The 20,130-nt window shown below is 45.4% G+C and overlaps 1 protein-coding gene across 3 annotated transcripts; it reads left to right on the top strand.

The window, feature by feature from the left end:
- The first annotated feature begins 364 nt into the window (after window positions 1-364).
- Window positions 365-18,810, top strand: Mfsd9 (major facilitator superfamily domain containing 9). 3 transcript variants are annotated; one of them, XM_031367344.1, is made up of 7 exons: window positions 439-550; window positions 639-809; window positions 3,504-3,591; window positions 4,862-4,905; window positions 6,757-6,886; window positions 9,616-9,825; window positions 16,496-18,810. In XM_031367344.1, the coding sequence occupies exons 2-7, from the start codon at window positions 807-809 to the stop codon at window positions 17,287-17,289; spliced, it is 1,269 nt and encodes a 422-aa protein (XP_031223204.1). In that variant the 5' UTR covers window positions 439-550; window positions 639-806; the 3' UTR covers window positions 17,290-18,810. The 3 variants fall into 3 exon arrangements, with proteins under 3 accessions (XP_031223202.1, XP_031223201.1, XP_031223204.1); XM_031367342.1 differs by lacking the exon at window positions 639-809 and having other exon boundaries at window positions 365-538; XM_031367341.1 differs by lacking the exon at window positions 639-809 and having other exon boundaries at window positions 365-550.
- The last annotated feature ends 1,320 nt before the right edge of the window (window positions 18,811-20,130 follow it).

The raw sequence follows: 20,130 nt of genomic DNA, 5'->3' as shown, positions 1-20,130 counted from the left end.
CTCTAAATTACTACCCATTGCTTTTCAAATGCACAAGAAAGCTTCCACCGCTACCTTAACTTGTTCCAGCTCTGACAAGCCAAGTAGGAAGTAGGGCCCTGGGTCTGTGATCCTTAAGGCCAGAACGGCTATCACTGAAGAAAACCTGGTACTAGCAAAAAGGCACAATTCCTCCCTGCCTTACACCACCAGGGAGCGAGGAAAGATGGCACCAGTCACTTGTCACAGAACTTGCGATCTTGAATTAAGACGCCGGCAGTAGGTAGTCTGGCAGCCCTTTCAGCGGCGCGACCTTCCATCTGCGCAGGCGCACACCGCTCGCTTCCGCCATGGGCGTGGTCAATCCTGGGCGTGGCCACGGCGGGGGTGTGGTCTGCAGGCGGCTAGGCTGTCCGCACCCCCAGCCCGCTGGGGAATGGCGCTGGGGGTCCGGGGGCGCGGGGCCTCGGGGGAAGGTCTACCCTCGGAGACCCCGGTGACGGCCACAGCATCATCCAGTGCTGTGAGCTCCCGCCGCTTCCTGCTCTGTCTCTACCTGGTAGGCTTCTTGGTGAGTGCCCGCCCCGGGGCTGGGGGAAAAGCAGAGTCTCTGCAGACCTGGGGTCCTGGAAAGGGCTGCGTTTACCTCAAGTTCCCAGGCTTTTACACAGGTCCAGCCCGGAGCCTTGGAATGTGCTGTGAGGTGCCTCCTCTTGTCCTTTCACCACCGACCTCAGGTGGCTCCTTGACCCAGTCTACACTGGAGGCCTGGAAGTTGGAAATTGGAAGTCAGTCACGGTGAACTGCACACGACTGCCTTTGGCAAAATGGCACGTGTTTTTGTTTTGTTATAATTTATGTGCATGTGTGTATTGGTTTGGTTCACAAAGAGTCCTTTACCCTGTAGAATGAGAAGGTTCAGAAGTTATTCTTCCATCCATCCGTTTATTAATGAAGTTTCATTGTTAATGAATATTCATGAAGTTTCTGAATGCCTGCCGCGTGTGGGCATGTGGTACAAGCCCTGGAGCACTGACATCATAAGCAGTTTCTGCTTCCAGAGAATTTACAGTTTTAGTCTTGGACCATATTCAGTGCAGGGACCCTGATTCACACTGGCTCCTCTTTCAAGGCTAGGTTCGGTTCAATAGGTCTGGTTATAAGCAGCAGGAAAAAATCTTAAGATAGGATTTCATCATCAGGCAGACAGAACCAATTAGTTGAATGATCAATGGGAAAAGGCTTTGTGGCAAGTATCTATCTGTTTGGCACTGAACCTGATGAAACAATTCCTATTGTTCCCTGTCCAGATGAAGTTAGTCTACTCTTTTTTTCCAGACTGGAAGGGTTGCTGGAATTAGGAGTTAGCATGCTGAGCCATGTAGCTGAGGAGCAGAGAGGCAGCCTCTGTTTGGATTTCAAATTGTCCAATAGTTGGTAGAGGTTCTGTTTAATTATCACTTGTTAGAGTCTTGAAGAAAGTAGATTTCACCAAATGTATTTACCGAGCTAGGAGGTTTGAGTACTATGCCTGAGAGACATCTCTGCCTAATGTGTACTTTGCAGGTCCCAAGATAAACAGTTTCCCTTCTTAGGCTTGACTGTAGAGTCTAACATCCTTGCTTTTTGGTTGTACTTTAGGGATGCAGATCTTGCTTACTTCCACTGTGTAGTCTGGTTATTCAGAATTCAAAGCTGCTGAGTGTCGATTGTTCTGGGAAAGGATGCTGACTGCCATCCACGAGGGGCGATGTATGTCTCCAACCTTCTGAGGCCCCACCCCAGAGGGAACCTAGGTTATTTGTGGAAAAGACACAGGCCCTCACTTGGAACATTCAGACATCACCCAGAGGGTAACGGCAACTACTAGGAGTTAGAATTCAGAAGAGTTTGGAAATTACAATGAAATCTAGCAGTTCATGCATCATTCATTCTGTGCAGCCTTCCAACACAGACTTGGATACTCACAGCCTCTCCTGTTTTCCATATGCCGTGCACATGGTAAACCCAGTCTGATGTAAAATTTTGAGACATGTAATAATATATTTAAGAGAATAATATATCCAAGAGCACATCTTGAGGGAAATACATATGATTTCCAAATAGCTTTTAAAAGGTTAAGAATCTTTTTTTTTTCAATGAGAAATGTTGTAAAGAGTCTTATCTTATGCAGCTATATCTATATGTATTGTTGAAGGAGCTTATGCTGACTTTTTAGGTAAAAGATGATATTATGCACAGTTTAGTCGCTGTTTTCATGTACTCTGAGACCCCAAAGGCTTCAGAAAATAGTTTCTGATTGGAAGAGGAACGGCGTAAGATCAGAGAAGTCATTTGCCAAATGTTCTAGTTTTAGCTCTCAGTACTTTGGATATTTTAATCTCTTTTACTAGGAATACTAAGCCCATTCCTTTGGCGAATTTTTGTTAAAGTAAGATGGGGTTGAGGTCTGTGAGTTCATCTGCTTTTGTTCAGATACCTGGTCAGGCTCTTTTCCCTCTTCCCAGCCCGTAGCAGGTGACAATTTATCTGCATCGAGATAGTACACCAGTGGAGAAACTCTGGGTTTCATTCCCTGTACAAGGCAGAGAAGCTCGCATGCATTCATCAGTTTCTGTTGGGAAAGGCTGATGCGCAGGGGAAGGTTAGTTAGGTGGTCCCATCATGCTGACTGCCTTATGAAGGGATGCAAGCACATGGGCTGTCAGATGTATAGTATGAACAATGGTGGCTCTGTAGGAAGTGCAGATCAGGAAGGAAGTGCTCATTGTAGTAAAGGAGGAGAGATTTTACAATAGAACTTTCTAAGAAAGAGTCAGCCACTAGCTTTCCTGGTAAAAAGGAGTGATATTTTAGAGCCACTGAGTGCTAAGGTGATATTGCCATCTCTTGCTTATGAGCCGATGTTATACCTTCCATAGTTCTTAGTCTATGGATATCAGTATTTCACCGGCCTTCCACCTTCTGCATGCTTTCCTGGGCTCAGATATTGATATGTGACAGAAGCCTAGCGGGGTGGAACATGCTTGTAACACCAGTTCTCAGGAGGCCGAGGAGAAAGGCCATCCTGGGCTACATAATGAGGCTGTCTCAAAAACTACAGATTCCGGTCAGTCCGTCCTTTTCTGTAACTTGAGATTCTTACTGAAGCAAAGACAGCTTTACCGATAAATGCAGACCAGCCTTCCTGCATCATCCGCGTAACACTGGGGTCTTTCAGTTCATTCTTGTTTTGTTTCAGGTGGGGGGACTTGCGCTGGGCATCCTCTTTGAATGTTAAAGGCCAGTTACAAGGAAGCTAAAATGAAAAATGACCCTGGCCTGCAAACTAGTCAGGCATTCAGACTTACCCGGATTCCATCATAACTTTTAACCTGGCTGTGGTGGTCTACTGCTATGGTTTCGTCTTTGTTCAGAAGTTTAGATGTAGGTTTTGTGTTTGAAATTGAATTATAGTGTTGGGGTCACCAGTTTAAATATCACTAAGCTCCAGTACTAACTCGAGCCCCTCTTTGGTTTCACAGGACCTGTTTGGTGTCAGCATGGTGGTCCCATTGCTGAATCTTCATGTCAGATCCCTTGGAGTAAGTCCCATAGTTGCTGGAATAGTAGGTGGGTGTTTATAAACCTTCTTATTTGCAAAACATGGATTTTCAAATGCTCCGAAAAATAACTCAGCCCTTAACCAAATCTCACCCAAAAGCGAATAGGAAACGGAATGACTTTACAGCGTGTTTCCAGGTACCACCCTGGAGCAAATGGGCCTAATCCTTCCCTAAACACCTGCCTTCAGGAAGGCTTTGAGGTGTGAGTTATTTCCACAGCCCAATACTGATGGAAGAGCTGCTTTCTGGGCCTCTGGTAGTTTGGGCCGGGTATGTTGCAGGCAAGGCACAGCCTCTGGCTTCCTGTCCACTGCGAGTCCAAAGGGGCAGTCTATGGAAGTCACACCTAATGGGAAAAGGTTTGTTTGGGTGACCACTTTGGGACACTAACTGCAAGCTTTCCAAACCACCAGCACATCTCAGAAGCCCATGAACTTTCTGCCCATGCGGCATGAAATTCCATCCAAATTTTCTCAATTTGTAAAAGAGGCAGGAATACCTGGGGGCTTAGAACTGTGCATGCTAAGCACCAAAAAACCCTTAATGCTAACTGCCCTAGAGTCCTTCACAAGTTGGCGAAGAAGCTAGGCAGTTTTCCACATCACCTCTGTGTATGTATATATACATATATGTGTATATAGACATAACATATACATATATATGCACACACATATACGTACATATCCTGATCCCTGCTCTGCTTCTTATTTCCCCCTCAAAATATGTACATTGAATTATGCTGACCACTTGGTAGCCTGTCAACCTTTAGAAAAAGCCAGTGGACCTGCTGCGTAACGAGGGAGGGGAAGGAAGGGACTCTGTAAGTTCCTTAAATAAACAGAGCCTTTTCTGTTTAAAATGTGCTCATTTTATTTACACCACTCTTTGTCATTGTAATTAGCCCATATCACTTAGATATTTCTAGTCATGAATATAATGGGCCTTCTCCTTCTTCTCTCACCTCTAGAATGCTTGATCTGTGTGAGTAAGTGTTAAAAATTCAGCACTGGGTCCTGGTTTTCCAGGATTCTGATGTTTGCTCTCTGAGACAGAGCAGGGCTACTTCCAGGGTCCCCAAGACTGGCCCTTGTTGTCCTTCTCATCTGCTTGCTCACATTTTATTTTGGAGACCTTTAAATTGTTTTAGAGAAGACGTAAAACAGTTTAGCTTCTTGGACATGCCCTTTCCGTTAGTTTTCTGCTGGTTTCTATGCAATTGTTGCCATGCTCATTTAGCCACACCCACGCCTTTTCTAACATTACCGATTGTTTTTCAGGCTCCTCGTATGGCATTTTGCAACTCTTTTCCAGCACCTTTGTGGTAAGCTATCCTCCACCTCCATCGAATAGTTTATTCTCTAACTGGCAGCCCATCTCCAGCTCTTAGGCACGTGCCACTGCGGGTCCTCCATTGTGCGCTTATGAAATGGAGGCTCAGGGGTTACTGATCAGTGGATGTGCCAGTGGTTATAAAATACAGCTTTGTTAGGTAAGAGTCTGGGTAGAATCCTGTCCTCCAACCTTTGGCTCTTGGAAAGATGGGTGCTTCAAAGACTCAGATGTCTTCTTGTGTGAGGCACACTGAGCCCTTAGTACGCGTTGGGGGAGAATGTATGACATCATAACATGCTGACCCTGTGACTCAATGCTGACTTTTGAGAAAAATAATATAAACAGAAGCTATCACCTATGGTTTGATTCATTTAATTGATTGCAGTCAAATCCACCTGCATTTCTACGATTCTGTACGGAAGTGTGTACACTGAACTTACTGTCTCGTAATTTATGAGAGCATTTGGTAGAACTTTAAAAGATGGTACAGAGGGAATCAGAAGTGATTTTCTCCCTCTTCTGGACACTTGGTTGTCTGAAATCCAGAGACTGTTAGTGAGCAAACTGTCCCCCCTCCCCACCTCCCACCACGCAGCCCTTGGAGGTCTGGAGGCCTCAGTAAGTTCAGTAATCAGCTAGACTCACAGGTTGCCAGGAGCGACTGATGGAAGCAAGTGGCTGGCATCTCACATTTGACTTGTGTTTTCCTGGCTGCTTCCTGGTCAAGGAATAGCTTTTAAAAGGCATTGAATGAGGATCTATAAATATTGTCAAGTGGGTAAACAGTTACTCCTTGATTTATCTTTATTTCAGGCTTTTAACACACTAAATTGGCATGTACTGAGGAGAGGGTTCAGCAGTTGAGAGCACCCTCTGCTCTTTCAGAGGACCCAGCTTCAGTTCTTAGCACCACAGCATAGCTCACAACTGCCTGTGGCTCTATTTCCAGGGAATACAATGTCCTATAGTTTATTTTATTTTATTTTATTTTATTTTTTTATTTTATCAGAGGCACATTGTCTCTGTGTAGTTATTTGTATCGTGGAAGCCCCTAGGTAGACCAGGCTAGCCTTGAGCCTGCGAAGGTTTGCCTGCTTCTCAAGTGCTGGGTGTAACTGCATGTGCCACTTTGCCCAGCCTGATCCAGTGTTCTCTTATGTCCTCCTTGGGCTCCATGAACATGTGATACAGAAAAAACACTCACACATAAAATAATAATGCATCTTTTAAAAATGTTAAATCTACCTAATGTTCAAGTTAAGGATGCTCTAAACTGTAGGAAGAGAAAGAAGTGCAGACAGGCCAATGAAGCTGCAGGCGGTGACTCCGACATTCTCTGACTCGCTCTGCCATCCAGCTAGAAGGCTCAGTGTTTTTCTGTGAGGGATAGAGGAGGTATCAGAGCAAAGAACTGGCCTGGCCCCCTCAGCCCCTTGCCCTCCACCCTGGGCAGCACACCCCTCTCTAAGCCTCTTTCTTCCACCCTGGCCTGTGCTTACGTAGATTTAGCAGCCCAGGTGCTATATTTCTCATTCACTTTCATTTTCAATATTCTTTAAATTCCCTAAACAGCCCGACTTCTGAGGGATGTAGTTGCATAAAACCATAAAAGTGAAGATGGAAATGAGGCTTTGTAACTTGACCGTTTATTTCCCCAACCGGTGAATTTGTTGGCTCCCGGACCATCAGGCGGCATGTCTCACCTTGTGGGATGGTTAGATAAACTAGCATGTGGCGCAGGGCACGACCCCTCCGACTCCCTGACATCTCCTGGGGCCATGTTGCATTGGTATCTGTGTGGTGCTCCATGCTATTGGAGACCTCTGCTTGTTCCTCTCAGGGCTGCTGGAGTGATATGGTCGGAAGACGGTCCTCCTTGCTGCTCTGCATTCTACTCAGTGCCCTGGGCTATCTCCTCCTCGGAATGTCCACCAATGTGTTCCTGTTTACACTGGCTAGAGTCCCCGTGGGTGAGTCATGATCCCAGAGGATGTGTTCTCAGTGTATGTCTCTGTGTGAACCTGAGCCTGCTGGACCATGTCTCTTCAACGAGTGCTCGCCCGCAGAGTAATGGCGGCAGTGGTCACTTGATTATTGTTGCTGTTTATTGAGCATTTACTATTAGCAGCCCCTCTGGTAATTTATTCGAAGCTCCCATCCTCGCCTACGATGACAGAGCCTCTCAGACTCGTTAGTGTGAATTATTCTGCTGTACCTGATCTGCCTCTTTTCTGTTGCCTTGCCTCTTGGTGTTCAGACAATTAAGACCATGTGAGGTGCCTTCAGCTAGCTCTGTGCTCTGTGATTCACACAGAGATGTGGCTTAGAAGCTTTGCTGAAGCTCCCTCGAGATTTGACTGCTGACATTCCTATGTAGGAGAACCTGGACTTGGTCTTCTTCTTCCAGACTGCTCTTGACTGCTCTTGACTGCTCTTAACACCTTGAGATAGCATTCACCTTGGACCTTCATTGAGACACATATTATCAACTCTTAGAAACTATACCCTTAGGTTTCTAGTGGGAGGGGACCAGCTGTGGAAACTGTATCCCTCCTTGACTTTCTTAGCATCCAGAGCTCCAAATCTTACCCATTGTTTTTCCTTAGCTAGTAGGGCATGAACAGGCTCTGTACCCTAGTCACAAGGCTGCTACACAGCACATCAGCCTTCATCGAGTTAAGCTTCTCGTTCCATTAACACCACAGAGAAGAGCGCTCTACCACTAACACACTGCTGAGGGTCAGCTCATTTGAAGCTGTCATGCATGTGGAATAGGAAAGTTATTGATGTCACCCTCCCACGTATCCGTGGTTTTGCTGTTGGCTATATATTTAGAAGCTCCCTCCTAAGTGTGGTCCACAATCCAACACCACCAGTACATTCTAAATTATAATTAATAGTTGTTCACGTGCATCCTGGTATTGCATTTATTATATTATTGTTTGATTGATGGTGTGTCTTCAGTACTGCACCTCTCTATACTCCACCATTTCTGTTAGGTAAGGAACCCAGCAGAAGATATGATGTCATGTTACAGCTTGAAATGATGTTCAGTGATCTGCAAGGAGCTCATAGGGGTTGACTAAAATGTCTGGCAACCATTCCCAGGCTCATCAATATATTCCTAAGTATTCCTCACTGGATGTCAGATAATTCTCAGGAGCCTACAGTCATGCTGAAGTCATCAGGTAGTCAGCACACAAACTTGTAAGTCTCTGACAAGTAGGAAGCAGTTGACATTGGTCATATGAAGACACAGTCATAGCCACTAGAGCCTGACTAGTGTATGGCAGTCGCACTTGGTTAGATGAAGGTGCCTCATGGTTTTTTCTCATAAGTTTCTTCACTGTTCCTGCCCATATCCCTAATTACCTTGTAATATATTCTGTATACTTTAGCCAAGGGAAAAAAATCTACATTCCATGAGGGTGAATTTTGCTGGTAATTTATGGGTTTATTTATTTATTTATTTATTTATTTTTGGTTAGCTCATTGCTTTATCCACAGGTGGATCAGTGGTGGTGTAGTAATATTTGTAGTGAGTGAGCAAAGAAACCCTCGTAACCAGGTAAACTGTGAGAAAGCCACTGTATGTGAGCGAGTGCAGTAAAGAGACGTACAACATGAAAGCCCAGTTGTGTGGTTATGGGTTTTATTGGGGATCAAACAAAAAGAGAAAACATCCAGAGCAGAGAAAGAAAGGAGGAGACCGGTTATGGCCAGCAGTTTGGACATGGAGAGTGGGAGAACATAGAGAGTATAGTGAGATAGCAAGAGACAGACAGACAAGACATACAGACAGAGGGAGGGAGGAGAGGGGGAGAGAGATAGCAAGAGAGATAATATAGCATGCACAGAGAGAGAGAGTAAGTAGATATCAAGAAACAGACAAATAGAGAGAGGCAGAGAGATAGCAAGAGGTAGAATAGAGCATACTGGAAGAATATAAGTAGATATCAAGAGACAGAAAGAGGAGAGAGAGAGAGAGAGAGAGAGAGAGAGAGAGAGAGGGAGGGAGGGAGGGAGGGAGGGAGGGAGGGAGAGAGAGAGAGAGAGGGAGAGAGAGAGAGAGAGAGAGAGAGAGAGGAGAGAACAGCAGGCAGTGGGGAAACCTTGAGTTATAAAGAGGAGGGAAGTGAAGCTGGTGCAAAGAGCTACGATGCTCACATGGGCTTGGAGATGTATAACCAGTGCTTGTGATACTGAGGGAGGCTCGGGGCCAGCATGGGCTTCGATATGCAACCACTGGTAGCCATCTCTCCCTTCTGCTAGAGCTGAGGGAAATGGCTCCTTTGGCAGATGGGAACTATCTTCAGTTTCACAAATTCCTGAGGAATGCTAGGGTTTATTTAAACTCCAGAAATCCTTCTGTAGTCCGTATTAAGGTCATTTCTGGGTAGTTGTGCTGCCTGAGACCTAATAGCCACAAGGAATTTCATTTGGATAACAAAGGATGTTGGGGTGTCAAGATGAGATATGGGTAAGCTGAAATCTAACGCACTCAATCCTAGATGTGACCAGCCAGATAACTGTTCTGTCTTTGGAGTCCATTTATGATAGGGCAAGTCCTGCAACCCGTAGCAGTTCAGAGAAAATGGAAACAAGAACTTTATTTGGCTCAGCGATAAAGAGCAGCCCAGAAGGGGTCTGCTCCTTCAGCGTTCTGAAGATCACAGTGCACATCTCCTCTCCCTTGCAGGTATTTTTAAACATACCCTCTCCATCTCCAGAGCACTGCTTTCTGACCTGGTCACAGAGAAGGAGCGGCCACTTGTGCTGGGACAGTTCAACACAGCCTCGGGCGTAGGCTTCATCTTGGGTCCCGTGGTCGGCGGGTATCTGACTGAACTGGATGGTGGCTTCTATGTGACAGCCTTCATTTGCTGCTCTGTCTTCCTCCTCAATGCTGGTGAGTTCGCTGTTGGACACTACCTAAAACTCACAAGTCTACCCACTTCTGTCTTTTTGTGATTCTTTGTAACATTTTATCTGTTCTCAGTGAGTTTCCCATCATGCACCCCATCCCCCTCATGTCCCTATTCCCTCCTATCTGCACTCTGCCCTTGCAACCTCCCCAACAAAAGAAAAAAACCCTTTTGTCTATACTTCTTTGCTTGCAAATGATGATTGCAGTGAGTTGCTGGTCTGGTTTGAGCCCTCTGACTTCTGCCACGCTGTCAACACTGGGATTCACTGGGACCCCTCTTGAATATCCTGTTGTTGCCCTGTATCATGGAAGTCCTACAGCTTTGGATCTATCTCTAGGACTGGTTTCTTCATAATCTCCAGCAGTTATCAATGGGGTAGATGTTGGGCTGGCCAACTCAAAGCCCTGGGTCGGGGCCTAGGAGGTATGTAAGCCGGTCAGCCTGCCAGCTCTCCAGCACGCTCAACACCAGGGCAAGCTCTCCAGCACTGGCCTGCCTAGCTCATCCAATGGCACAACTGCCAGGGGCAGAGCCAACTCTCTGGCCCCACCTAAGCCAGCAGGGCCAGCTCTATTGTACTGCCCAGATGAGGGTACAGGGCCTATTCTACCAAGTGCTGCAGCAGTCAGTGGGCTAGTACAGCTTTCTTGCTCTCACACCCTTGGGGATGGCTCACCTGCATCCCCTACAACCAGGACCAACTCTATGGTACTGGCCAGTTAAGGGGCAGGGTCCATTCTTCTGAATGCTGCAGCAGGTGAGGGGCAGGGCCAGCTCTCCCACCCACTGCAGGAGGTGAGGGCAATGAATGGGGGAGAGCATCTTTCCCTTGCCCATAGCACTGCATAGCAGATTTCTTAGCTAGGGCTTTATTGCTGTGAAGAGATACCATAACCAAGGCAACTCTTATACATAAAACATTTCATTGGAGCTGGCATACAGTTTCAAAGTTTAGCCCATCATCATCATGACAGGAAGCATGGCAGGTCCAGGCAGACATAGTACTGGAGGAGCCACGAGTTCTACACCTTCATCTGCAGGCAGTAGAAGGTGACTGGCTTCTGTAGGCAGCCAGAAAGAGGCTGTCTTCTACACTGGATGGAGCTTGAGCATAGGAGTCTCAAAGTCCACCCCGACAGTGATACACTTCTTACAGCAAGGCCATATCTCCTAATTGTGCCACTCCGTGGGTCAAGCATAGTCAAGCCAGCACAGCAGATAGGTGGCAGAGCCAGCTGTCCCACACTTATGTCCTCAAGTCTGACTCACAAGTTCTCATGCAACCAGAGCAAGCTCTACTGTGCTTCTTGGACCTGTGTGGACCCTGCTCTCCTGAGTACTGCATCTGGTGAATGTTAGGGTCAACTCTCCTGCTCTCAGGGCCAGCTCTCCCATGAAGTCCGGACTGGGGGTGCAGCCAGTTCTGCACAACCCTCAGACATCAACATGGCCCCGGGAGGCAGTCCAGAACAGGGACATCTACTTGGCCTCTTCTGGTAACAGACCCTAGCTGCTGTAGCACCACAAACCCAGACAGCAGTCCAGGGCCCTACTTGTGCATATATAACTCACACTGACACATACACTCACATACACATTAGTATAATAATGATAATAATAGAGTAGGCAGAGTTGTTCAATAATGAAAGTTAATTTGATGGTCCTCTTGTGAAGGACCAGCCTCAGCTTGGAGAGAGGGTCCTGAGGAAGAGGTGTTTGGAAGTCGCAAAAGAAAAAAAAAACTAACCAAAAAACCAACCAACCAAACAAAAAAAACCCTGGGAGTCAAAGTTAGCTTGTAGGAACAAGCTAACAGCCTGTCTTCTGCTTGAGACAGCTTTCTAAAGATCACCAGACAGCTCAGTTCTCCCAGACTAAAGCCCAGGCTTTTATTTACATATCAATTCAATCATCCATCCCAGGTTTCCTTTTGGTTATCCCACCAATCAGCATTTTTTTTTACCTTAGCCCCTTGATTACTAGGAAAAGAAAGCAAGCACATGTTTCTTAACATTGCAAATCAGTTCAGAGACCTGCCTGCCTTTATAAGCACAGACAATAAGCTAGCTGGATGGGATCTAGCTCTGAGATCACCGCTCCCACCATACCTGGGCCTAAATTCTCTCTTTCCCAGGCTGGCCTCGAACTCAGGTATCTCCCTGCCTTTGAATCTTTCTGGCAACCTGGCTTATAGTGCAGCTGCCTCTGGTCTTTGTGATTTGTGAAGCCCTTCATATAATTCATATCACAGCCTTACATCTTGTATAGTTTGAAAACTTATATACTTTTAAATTCATGTTTTCAGAGTTCTGTCCTATAGCCTTAAGGACTATCCTGAAGGTCGCAGCATTTACCATTTTTGCTAAGGACATAGACACATGCTTGCCTCTCAGACTGAAGTAAACTATGCATACTTCGTATAAGTATGAAGTATCAAAGGATGCATACCCCTCCTTAAAACGTTCATATAAGTATGAAGTATGCATACTTCAAATACTTGAAATATGCTTATATTTCATATAAGCAAGCCTTACACCCAGCAACCATCAGCAAGTGTGGAGGTCCATGCCCTGCTGGCTCTGTTCCAAGGGTGGGAACTGTGTCACGTAGTCCCTGCCATGGGCACTCTTTCTTGTTCTCATGGTGACTGGGCAGGTTTGCATTCCACTATCACTGTGCAGGCTTTCTCATTATCATAGCATCAATGTCATTCAGTAATTTCCCTAGAGGAGGAGGTAACACCTTAGTATAGCTGTGACTTGGACTCCATTTGCTGGTGATGATATTGGATACCATTTTGGTGACCATTTGTTGGAGACATGTTTATCCAAGTCCTGCTAACTCTTACTTTATTTTGTTTGGCATTTTTGCTTTTGGTTGAAGGAATACCTTGCATAATTCAGATTTTAACTTTTTCTTTTAAAGATTTATTTATTTGTTATATGTAAGTACACTGTAGCTATCTTCAGATATCCCAGAAGGCATCAGATCTCATTACGGATGGCTGTGAGCCACCATGTGGTTGCTGGTATTTGAACTCACGACCTTCAGTAGAGCAGTCGGCACTTTTAACCACTGAGCCATCTCTCCAGATAACAATTAAATTTTTATAAATTCTTTTTTAAAGGATTTTAACTTTTAAAAAAGAATTTATAAAAATTTAATTGTTATAATGTTATTACACTTGTGAAATACTTTGGATACAAATGTGTCAGGCAGCAGTGTGAAATGTTAAATTTTGATCCTTTTTTCCAGCCTTTTGTCTGGGATACACTTACTCTTCAGATAAAATAGTTTGTTTTTTTTTTTAATTGTTTAAGAATTCCATATATTGTGTTTTGAGGAAATTCATCTCTCCCAAGGTTCACTTTCCATTCCATATCCAATCAGTTTATATCTTTATAAGAAAACAAGAACAACAACAAAAAAATCTCATTAGTGCAGTCCATATGCTCATATGTTAATTCACTGGAGGGTGTTAGACCTAGCAGGGGCCACATCCTTAGAGCAAACTTTCCCTCTCCTGGCCAGGAGCAGTTACCAATAATCCCTCACATGGAGTATGACTTTGTGCCCACATCTCTGCTCCATGGCTCGGTTCTGTGTGACTTAATATTAACTTTGCATCAGATTTGAGTACTACAAATAGTACCTACTCTTTACATTGTCCATTAACTTCAGAGACTGTTCTCCTGCTGTGTGGAAGCCTTTTAGCTTACCCTGGGTCCCCTGTCACTGTGTGCTTTTGTTACCTGTCCTTGTGATAGTGTACCAGAAACAACGCTTGCCAAGACCAGCTCTGACAAGTAGCTTTCCTCCCTTTTCTTCAGGGCATTGTGTGTTTAGGTCTGACATTCACCTTCGATCCATTTTAAGTACATTTTTGGTTATGGCAAAATGTAGGGACCAATTCCATCATTTTGTTCGGTAATAATGTATTATCTTAGTTATTATAACCTATATGAAAACATCTCCATTTTTAATAGATCTGTTAAGTTTTTCAATGAAGTGTGGAAGATTTTTGTTTTGTTTTGCTCTTTTGTTTTTGTTTTTTTGAAAGAGAGTAGCTATGCAAGTGCCATGTTCTCTCCCACCTGTGCAGCTATAGCTCCCATTGGAAGGCTTGTCCAACACCTTCTCTGCAACCCAGATTCTTCTCATTTGTTTTTCCCTGCATTCCTGTCACCATTCACTTCAGACATTTGCTTCATTTCTCTGCCTGGCCATTCTGAACAAAGAGGATTTTTTATAGCACCTCCAAAATTTTGTTGCTATTTTCACATCATGCTTACATACATACTGCACAAGGGCTGGCATTATGCCGGATGACCTCTCTTCTATTCATGTCCCTGGACATATTCCATGGTATTCAATAAATAAAAAAATGCCTCCTCTGCTTTGCCACCCTTGAGTGAGCTAGGTGCTCTGAGACTCTTCGTGGTCTCTTCATATCAGAGACCACAGCACGGACAGGTCTCGATAAACAGCTTCGTAAATGAGAGAAACCAAGCAGACTGTCTGTTTGCCCATCCCTTTAATCATATGCCATTTTACTTCAGGGGTTTGAACCTTCACCTTGGGGCGTGATAATGAGCAATCCACTCCACGTTGGGTTAATTTCAGATCCAGGAAGCGAAGTCCATGTGTTTAATTTCAGTTGTGACAGAACCACTTTATAATTTCTATCAGGATCTGAACCCGCATGCCCCTCCACCCAGGTCATAAACACAAGTTTATGATAATAGAAAAGATAAACGGTTAATATTTTTAGAAGCATGACTGTGGTGGTTCTTTGTAGACAGACCTCTTTCTCAGGGAAGGCTAAAGGATGCACATCCCTCCTTAAAACGTTCCAAGAAGGAAGCAAAGGGCAACACCAAAGTTCAACCTGGGAAGCCAATGGATTAGAGTGCGGTCTTACTACAGCGCTTCAGTGAGGACAACCGTCAGGAGCCTAAGTGTTTCTGAGCAGCCACACTGAGAAGGGTTCAGCCGACAGGCTGATGCTCCCCTCTAACGGCTACATAGGCGCAGACCGTCTTAATCAGCTTCCCCTAGCCTACGCGCTCTAGAACCTCTCTTGACACTCCTTGATGTCTTGTGTAATTAAAGTGGGATTGCACAGAGATGGTTTGGGAGGAGCCCTGGAATTTCAGTCTGCTCCAATGAGGGAATGTCTGCATGGTGATTGATTCCTTTTTTTAAAAAGAAAAAAAATATTTAAAGATAAATTTTGATTAAAATAAATCACTTGGCCCTTCCCTTTCCTCTCTCCAGCCCCTCCTGTATCTTTCCTCCCAGTCTTCTCATCCCCCACACTTACTCTCAAATCCATAGCCTCTCCCCCTTTCTGACTGTTACGTCCATTATTGCATCCATGTGTGTTATGAATTCTTGCGAGTGGACCCACCTGCTCTGATGAAGGTGGTGGTGGTTTTGCTTAGAGAACCGCATTTCTGCATCATTAGATCCCAGTGATGGTGCTGTTTGGTATAGTGCCTCAGCCTGAGCCTGTGATGTTGGGTGTATTAGGAACGTACAATTCGTTGCCCATGTTCCTGACTACACTGGCTAAATAATAGAGATCTCTTTCTCCCACTTTAGATATCTGGGCAGTCCTGGGGCAAGGTAGAGCATAGCAGAGGAGTGGGAGAAGGATCCAGCTAGGTGCAGAGTCCTGGTGCTCTCGGTGGTCCTCAGCCAGGTAGCCAGCTTAAGTGAGAAGCCTCCATTTTCCTCATCCTAGTGCTCCATCATGCCCTCCTCTGTGTTTCTCCTGGTAAGAAATTAGACTGTGGTGTCTCACAGACTCAAGCTCATTTCCTGCCTTGCTGTCTATCAGTGTGAACTGTGAGGACGTCTCTTTTGTCTTCTCTCCTAGTCTAATGTGTGCTAGCAAAGCTTGTGGCCTGGCTACAGGAACCAGGGAGATTTTACACAAAAGCAGTTTTGCCCAAGTGTCATTGTAGCCCAGGTTAGCTTCCAAATTTTTATGTAGCTGAAGATGACTTTGGACCTCCTGCCCTGTCCTCTCTAAGCCTATTTTTAGGTCTGCGTTTTATGAGGGCAGGCTTTTTTCACTGGGCTTTGACTTGTTTATTTGTGTATTTCTGGTGTCATTAGCACATTGGAAAAGCACTCCGGGAACTGTGTATGCTCACAGGGATGGATAGATAAGTGGGCAGGTGGTTAGGTAGTTAGAAAGTTTGTTGAGAAACTTTCTCATGGATACATTTAATGAACATGGCTACTTTAGAAGAATACTTTGATGAACTCAAGAATGTAGCTATGAAGTGGCCCCCCAGGAGAAGCCAGCACATGAGTGAGAACACAGTGACTACTTCATGTGTAGTTTCAATAGCTTTTATAGAGCTCAAGGGTCTATTGGGATCCTGAGACCACAGGAGAACCATGGGAATGGGGGGAAAGCTGGTCTCAACACAACCAAGTAAATCTGGTATAAAACACCAGATCGATCTAACACAAATACATGTTCGAACACAAAGAGCCACTGTAGGAGTTGAGCATGCTGGCTTGAGTGATCGTTCTAACACAAATACTCCTTCCTATCATTATACCGCCCCTCTCTGGGAGCCACTGTGAGAATCCAGCACACTGGCCACCTTAACAAGTCTCTCACCCTTTCAATAGGTCTAGTCTGGCTGTTACCTTGGAGAGAAACAAGCCTCAACATCCCAGACAATGATTGGAGCTTGGATCGGAAGCACACTACAGTACCCGTAAAGTCAGAAGGTACACTACCGGGAGCACCCACCACCTCTACGGCTAGGAGGAGTGAGAGGAAAGTGCAGGCGCCCTGGGTTGAAGTCATGTCGGCCTTGAAAGACATGAAGAACTTGATCTTTTCTACACTGTGGGACATATTCCTCATGCGCTTGCTAATGGGGGTGGCCGTCATGCTGTACTACAGTAACTTCGTCTTGGCCCTGGAGGAGCGTTTTGGGGTACGGCCCAAGACCACAGGGTACCTCATCAGCTACACCAGTGCCCTGGGCACCCTGGCTGGCTTCGCTGTGGGGCCCATTCTACAGCTGTACAAACACAACTTGCACATGGTCCTCCTGCACTCCAGCGCTCTCACATGCCTGCTGCTGCTGGTCTACTCCACGACCGGCTCCATGGCCATGGTGGTCTTGTCCTCGACGCTTCTGTCGTTCTCCACCACCATTGGGAGAACCTGCATCACGGACCTCCAGCTGAGTGTGGGCGGAGCCCAGGCCAGCGGCACCATCATAGGTGTGGGCCAGTCCGTGACTGCGGTGGGCCGCATCCTTGCCCCCCTTCTCTCTGGAGTGGCCCAGGTGATCAGTCCCTGTGGCCCCCCAAGCCTGGGTGCGGCTTTAGCCCTGGTGGCTATTTTAATCATGACTCTAAACAGACCTCCCTCCAGTGGGGATAGGAGTGAGAGACTCAAACAGGAGTAGGATTGGGACCACTTGGAGAAGCAGATTTAGAATCAGGCAACTCAGGGTCAAAGATGGGCATTTCAGAGACAGTGGGTAGCCCAAGTGTAGTATTCGCACATGGCTGTGCCTCACCTGCACAGGCGTACCAGCAGAGCCATCAGAAGTCAGCCGCAGAAAAGAAAGTTTAGACTGAGCACAGCCCTGCCCTGTATCAGAAGCTGGCCTGGAAAGCTTCTCTTCCCATTCAGGCACAGTAGAGTTAACATTTGCTCCCGGGGGAAAGGCAGCATGCTACAAGAGAGGGAGAGCAAATGTGGAGAGAAGCCTGAGTGTCAATCTTGGGCTGATCACCTGTGTGGAATGCAGCTCCCTGTAATCCCAAAACCCAAAAGCAGCTCTCTGCCCAAATCCCAGAGAGCAATGCAGCTGCTTTATTTAAACTAGCCCGTTGCTTTCTCAGCTGGTAACATCAGATGTTGAGCACTTATCCGCAGACATTTAGATACACAGGGCCTTGCTGAGGTCAGACCTGTGGGCTTTTAAGCCCCAGAAGCCATTTCTCATGGGGGGGGGGGGGTCGAGGGACACTGAGACACGATAGTTTGGATTAAAGTAAAAATTGGAGACTGCACTGTTTCTAATAGTTAACTGTACATGACCCCTAAACCTACTGATTACAATTGGGGTACACCACCTTTCCCTCCTCCCAGGAGTCAGACTGCACCAGGAACAAACAACTATGAGGGCTGCCTTCTCTCTTCTTTGAGACTCAGTCACTTTGGACTTTGGACAGCTCGTGCAGAGCCCCAACTTCTGGGATCATAGACCCCAAATCCACATTCCATATAATCCTCTTGATGATTCCTTTAGTGTGTGAAGATGCCCATTTTCAACCTAACACATGTAATTGTGAGTGGTTCTTCAATGCACTAATTTTTTACAACTCTAATTTATTTATAAATCAGAAAAAAAGGGTGTTCTCATAGTTTTAGATGTTGTATGTGGGATAAACTCAAATATTTGTGACTGTTGGAAGTCTATTTTATCTTGAATGCTATCCCCTTTCCTCTCTGGCTGTGAGAAAACCAATTCACTTTTAAGCACTTTCCACTGTGAATTTAACAACAGGCACTAAGAATTCTTAAGGGACCAAAGCGTGGTGTAGGTGGCCATGTCCTCACACAGCATCTGAATGTCAGAGATGGGGCTCAGAGAGACAGCGATTGAATGGGCGGTATGATGTAATAAAGTAAGGTCTCAGAAGAGTTTCTACCAAGACTGTACTCTCAAAGACAGTGGACTCTTCTTTCAAATGCTTATGGAAGCCATGTTTGTATTCATAAAACCATAGCACTTTATTTTTTTAAATGAAACAAACTTGGACTTTAAAATTGGCAAGACACATGGAGATACTGAAAACCCAAAATCAACCAGTACCTAGAGAAACACTTGTTACCTTGTATTAGTGACTTTGGGAATTTGTTAATGTGATGGTTGTTTTTCTATTCTGTCTTCTTGTTTGGTAAAAGGTTACTCACATTTCATCTTGTCTGGTGTCTTGTTCAAAGCATGGTGCCTAGACCATCATGTCCTGGGATACGTTCATGTTCCAGCCCCAGCATAGTCCTGCTGGGGGCCACTTTGAGGAGCCATGTGGCTGATTTGTTTACACAGAAAACTTTAATAACCACTGGTCTGGCAAGTGGAGTTTATATCATTTTATGGGGTAAAATCTCAGGGAAATTAAATCTGGTCAGTTAACGTGTGTGTTGTGTTCTTTAAATTCTTTTGTATAAGGTCCATACTCCTGCCTGAAGTATCAGGTTGAGCCACATTAATTTGTGCCTGTGTAAGTGAAGATTATCTCCGTATAGTTGAACTTGGAGTTTCGTGGAAACTTGCTTTAGAGACATGGAGTGTTTGTGAAGGGAGCTTACCTGCCCACCCCTAACATTCCAGCCGCAGATACGTGCTATGGAACTGGCCTCTCATGGACCTCTATGTTTCAGAAGGCATGGCTTTCCCACAGAGTAGAAGCCACACAGCTCGGTCTACAGAGACAAGTCAAAGATAGGGACCCGGGGAGCCATATTTGGAAGGCTTCAGCTATGAGCTGAGCAGCATGAAGAGTGATGTGCCTAAGTCCTTCCTGTAGCCCACCGAAGGAGCAAAATGCTTGTTCTCTATCTGTATGTACACCTTGACTCCCAAATTCCAGACACCTAACACTCAGGGTTGAGAATCACTAGATAGAGTAGGAAGCGGGGTGGGGGTAAAGCAAGAAGCCCCAGTTCTAGCTGAGGAGCTAGAGGTGATTGGTAGGAAGCCAATCTCAGTGGGGATGGAGAGTCTTTTTCCTTAATAGTGCAACTGCCTGGCAGGTCAACCACATCCTGGCTGTCCCACACCCAAGAATATTTGGCCAGTACAAGTAAGAGGACAGTTAATTGGGTGGGGAGAGAGGTGGAGATAGAACTAGAAGTCATGGGAAGGGTGAATGTGATTGAAAAAATACTCTTGAAATTCTCAAAGAATAATAAAAAAAAATGTTTCAAAACAATATGACTATTTTTATCAAAACATGGAGGAATGATAGAAGGTAATTCTAGATTGTAATAGTGGAAAAATTGTATTTTTATCAGTCAACTGAAACCCTTCTATCTTAATAAATAATCCTTTCTTCAGTGCAGACAACCGAAGGAAAACAAACACAATCGAAATGAAAGGTGGCAATAGGAGACATGGGTGGGGTCATCAGGGGTCAGAGGTCACCTCTTGTAAGGCTTGTCTAAGACTCACTGCTAAGTGCCCTATATGCCCACAAGCCATAGGTTCATGCTAAGAACCAAAGAATATTTC

Source organism: Mastomys coucha, unplaced genomic scaffold (assembly GCF_008632895.1).
Source record: "Mastomys coucha isolate ucsf_1 unplaced genomic scaffold, UCSF_Mcou_1 pScaffold14, whole genome shotgun sequence".
Taxonomy (NCBI): Eukaryota; Metazoa; Chordata; class Mammalia; order Rodentia; family Muridae; genus Mastomys; species Mastomys coucha.
Note: the sequence above shows the minus strand (reverse complement) of the source record. Positions and strands in the feature narration are given on the sequence as shown.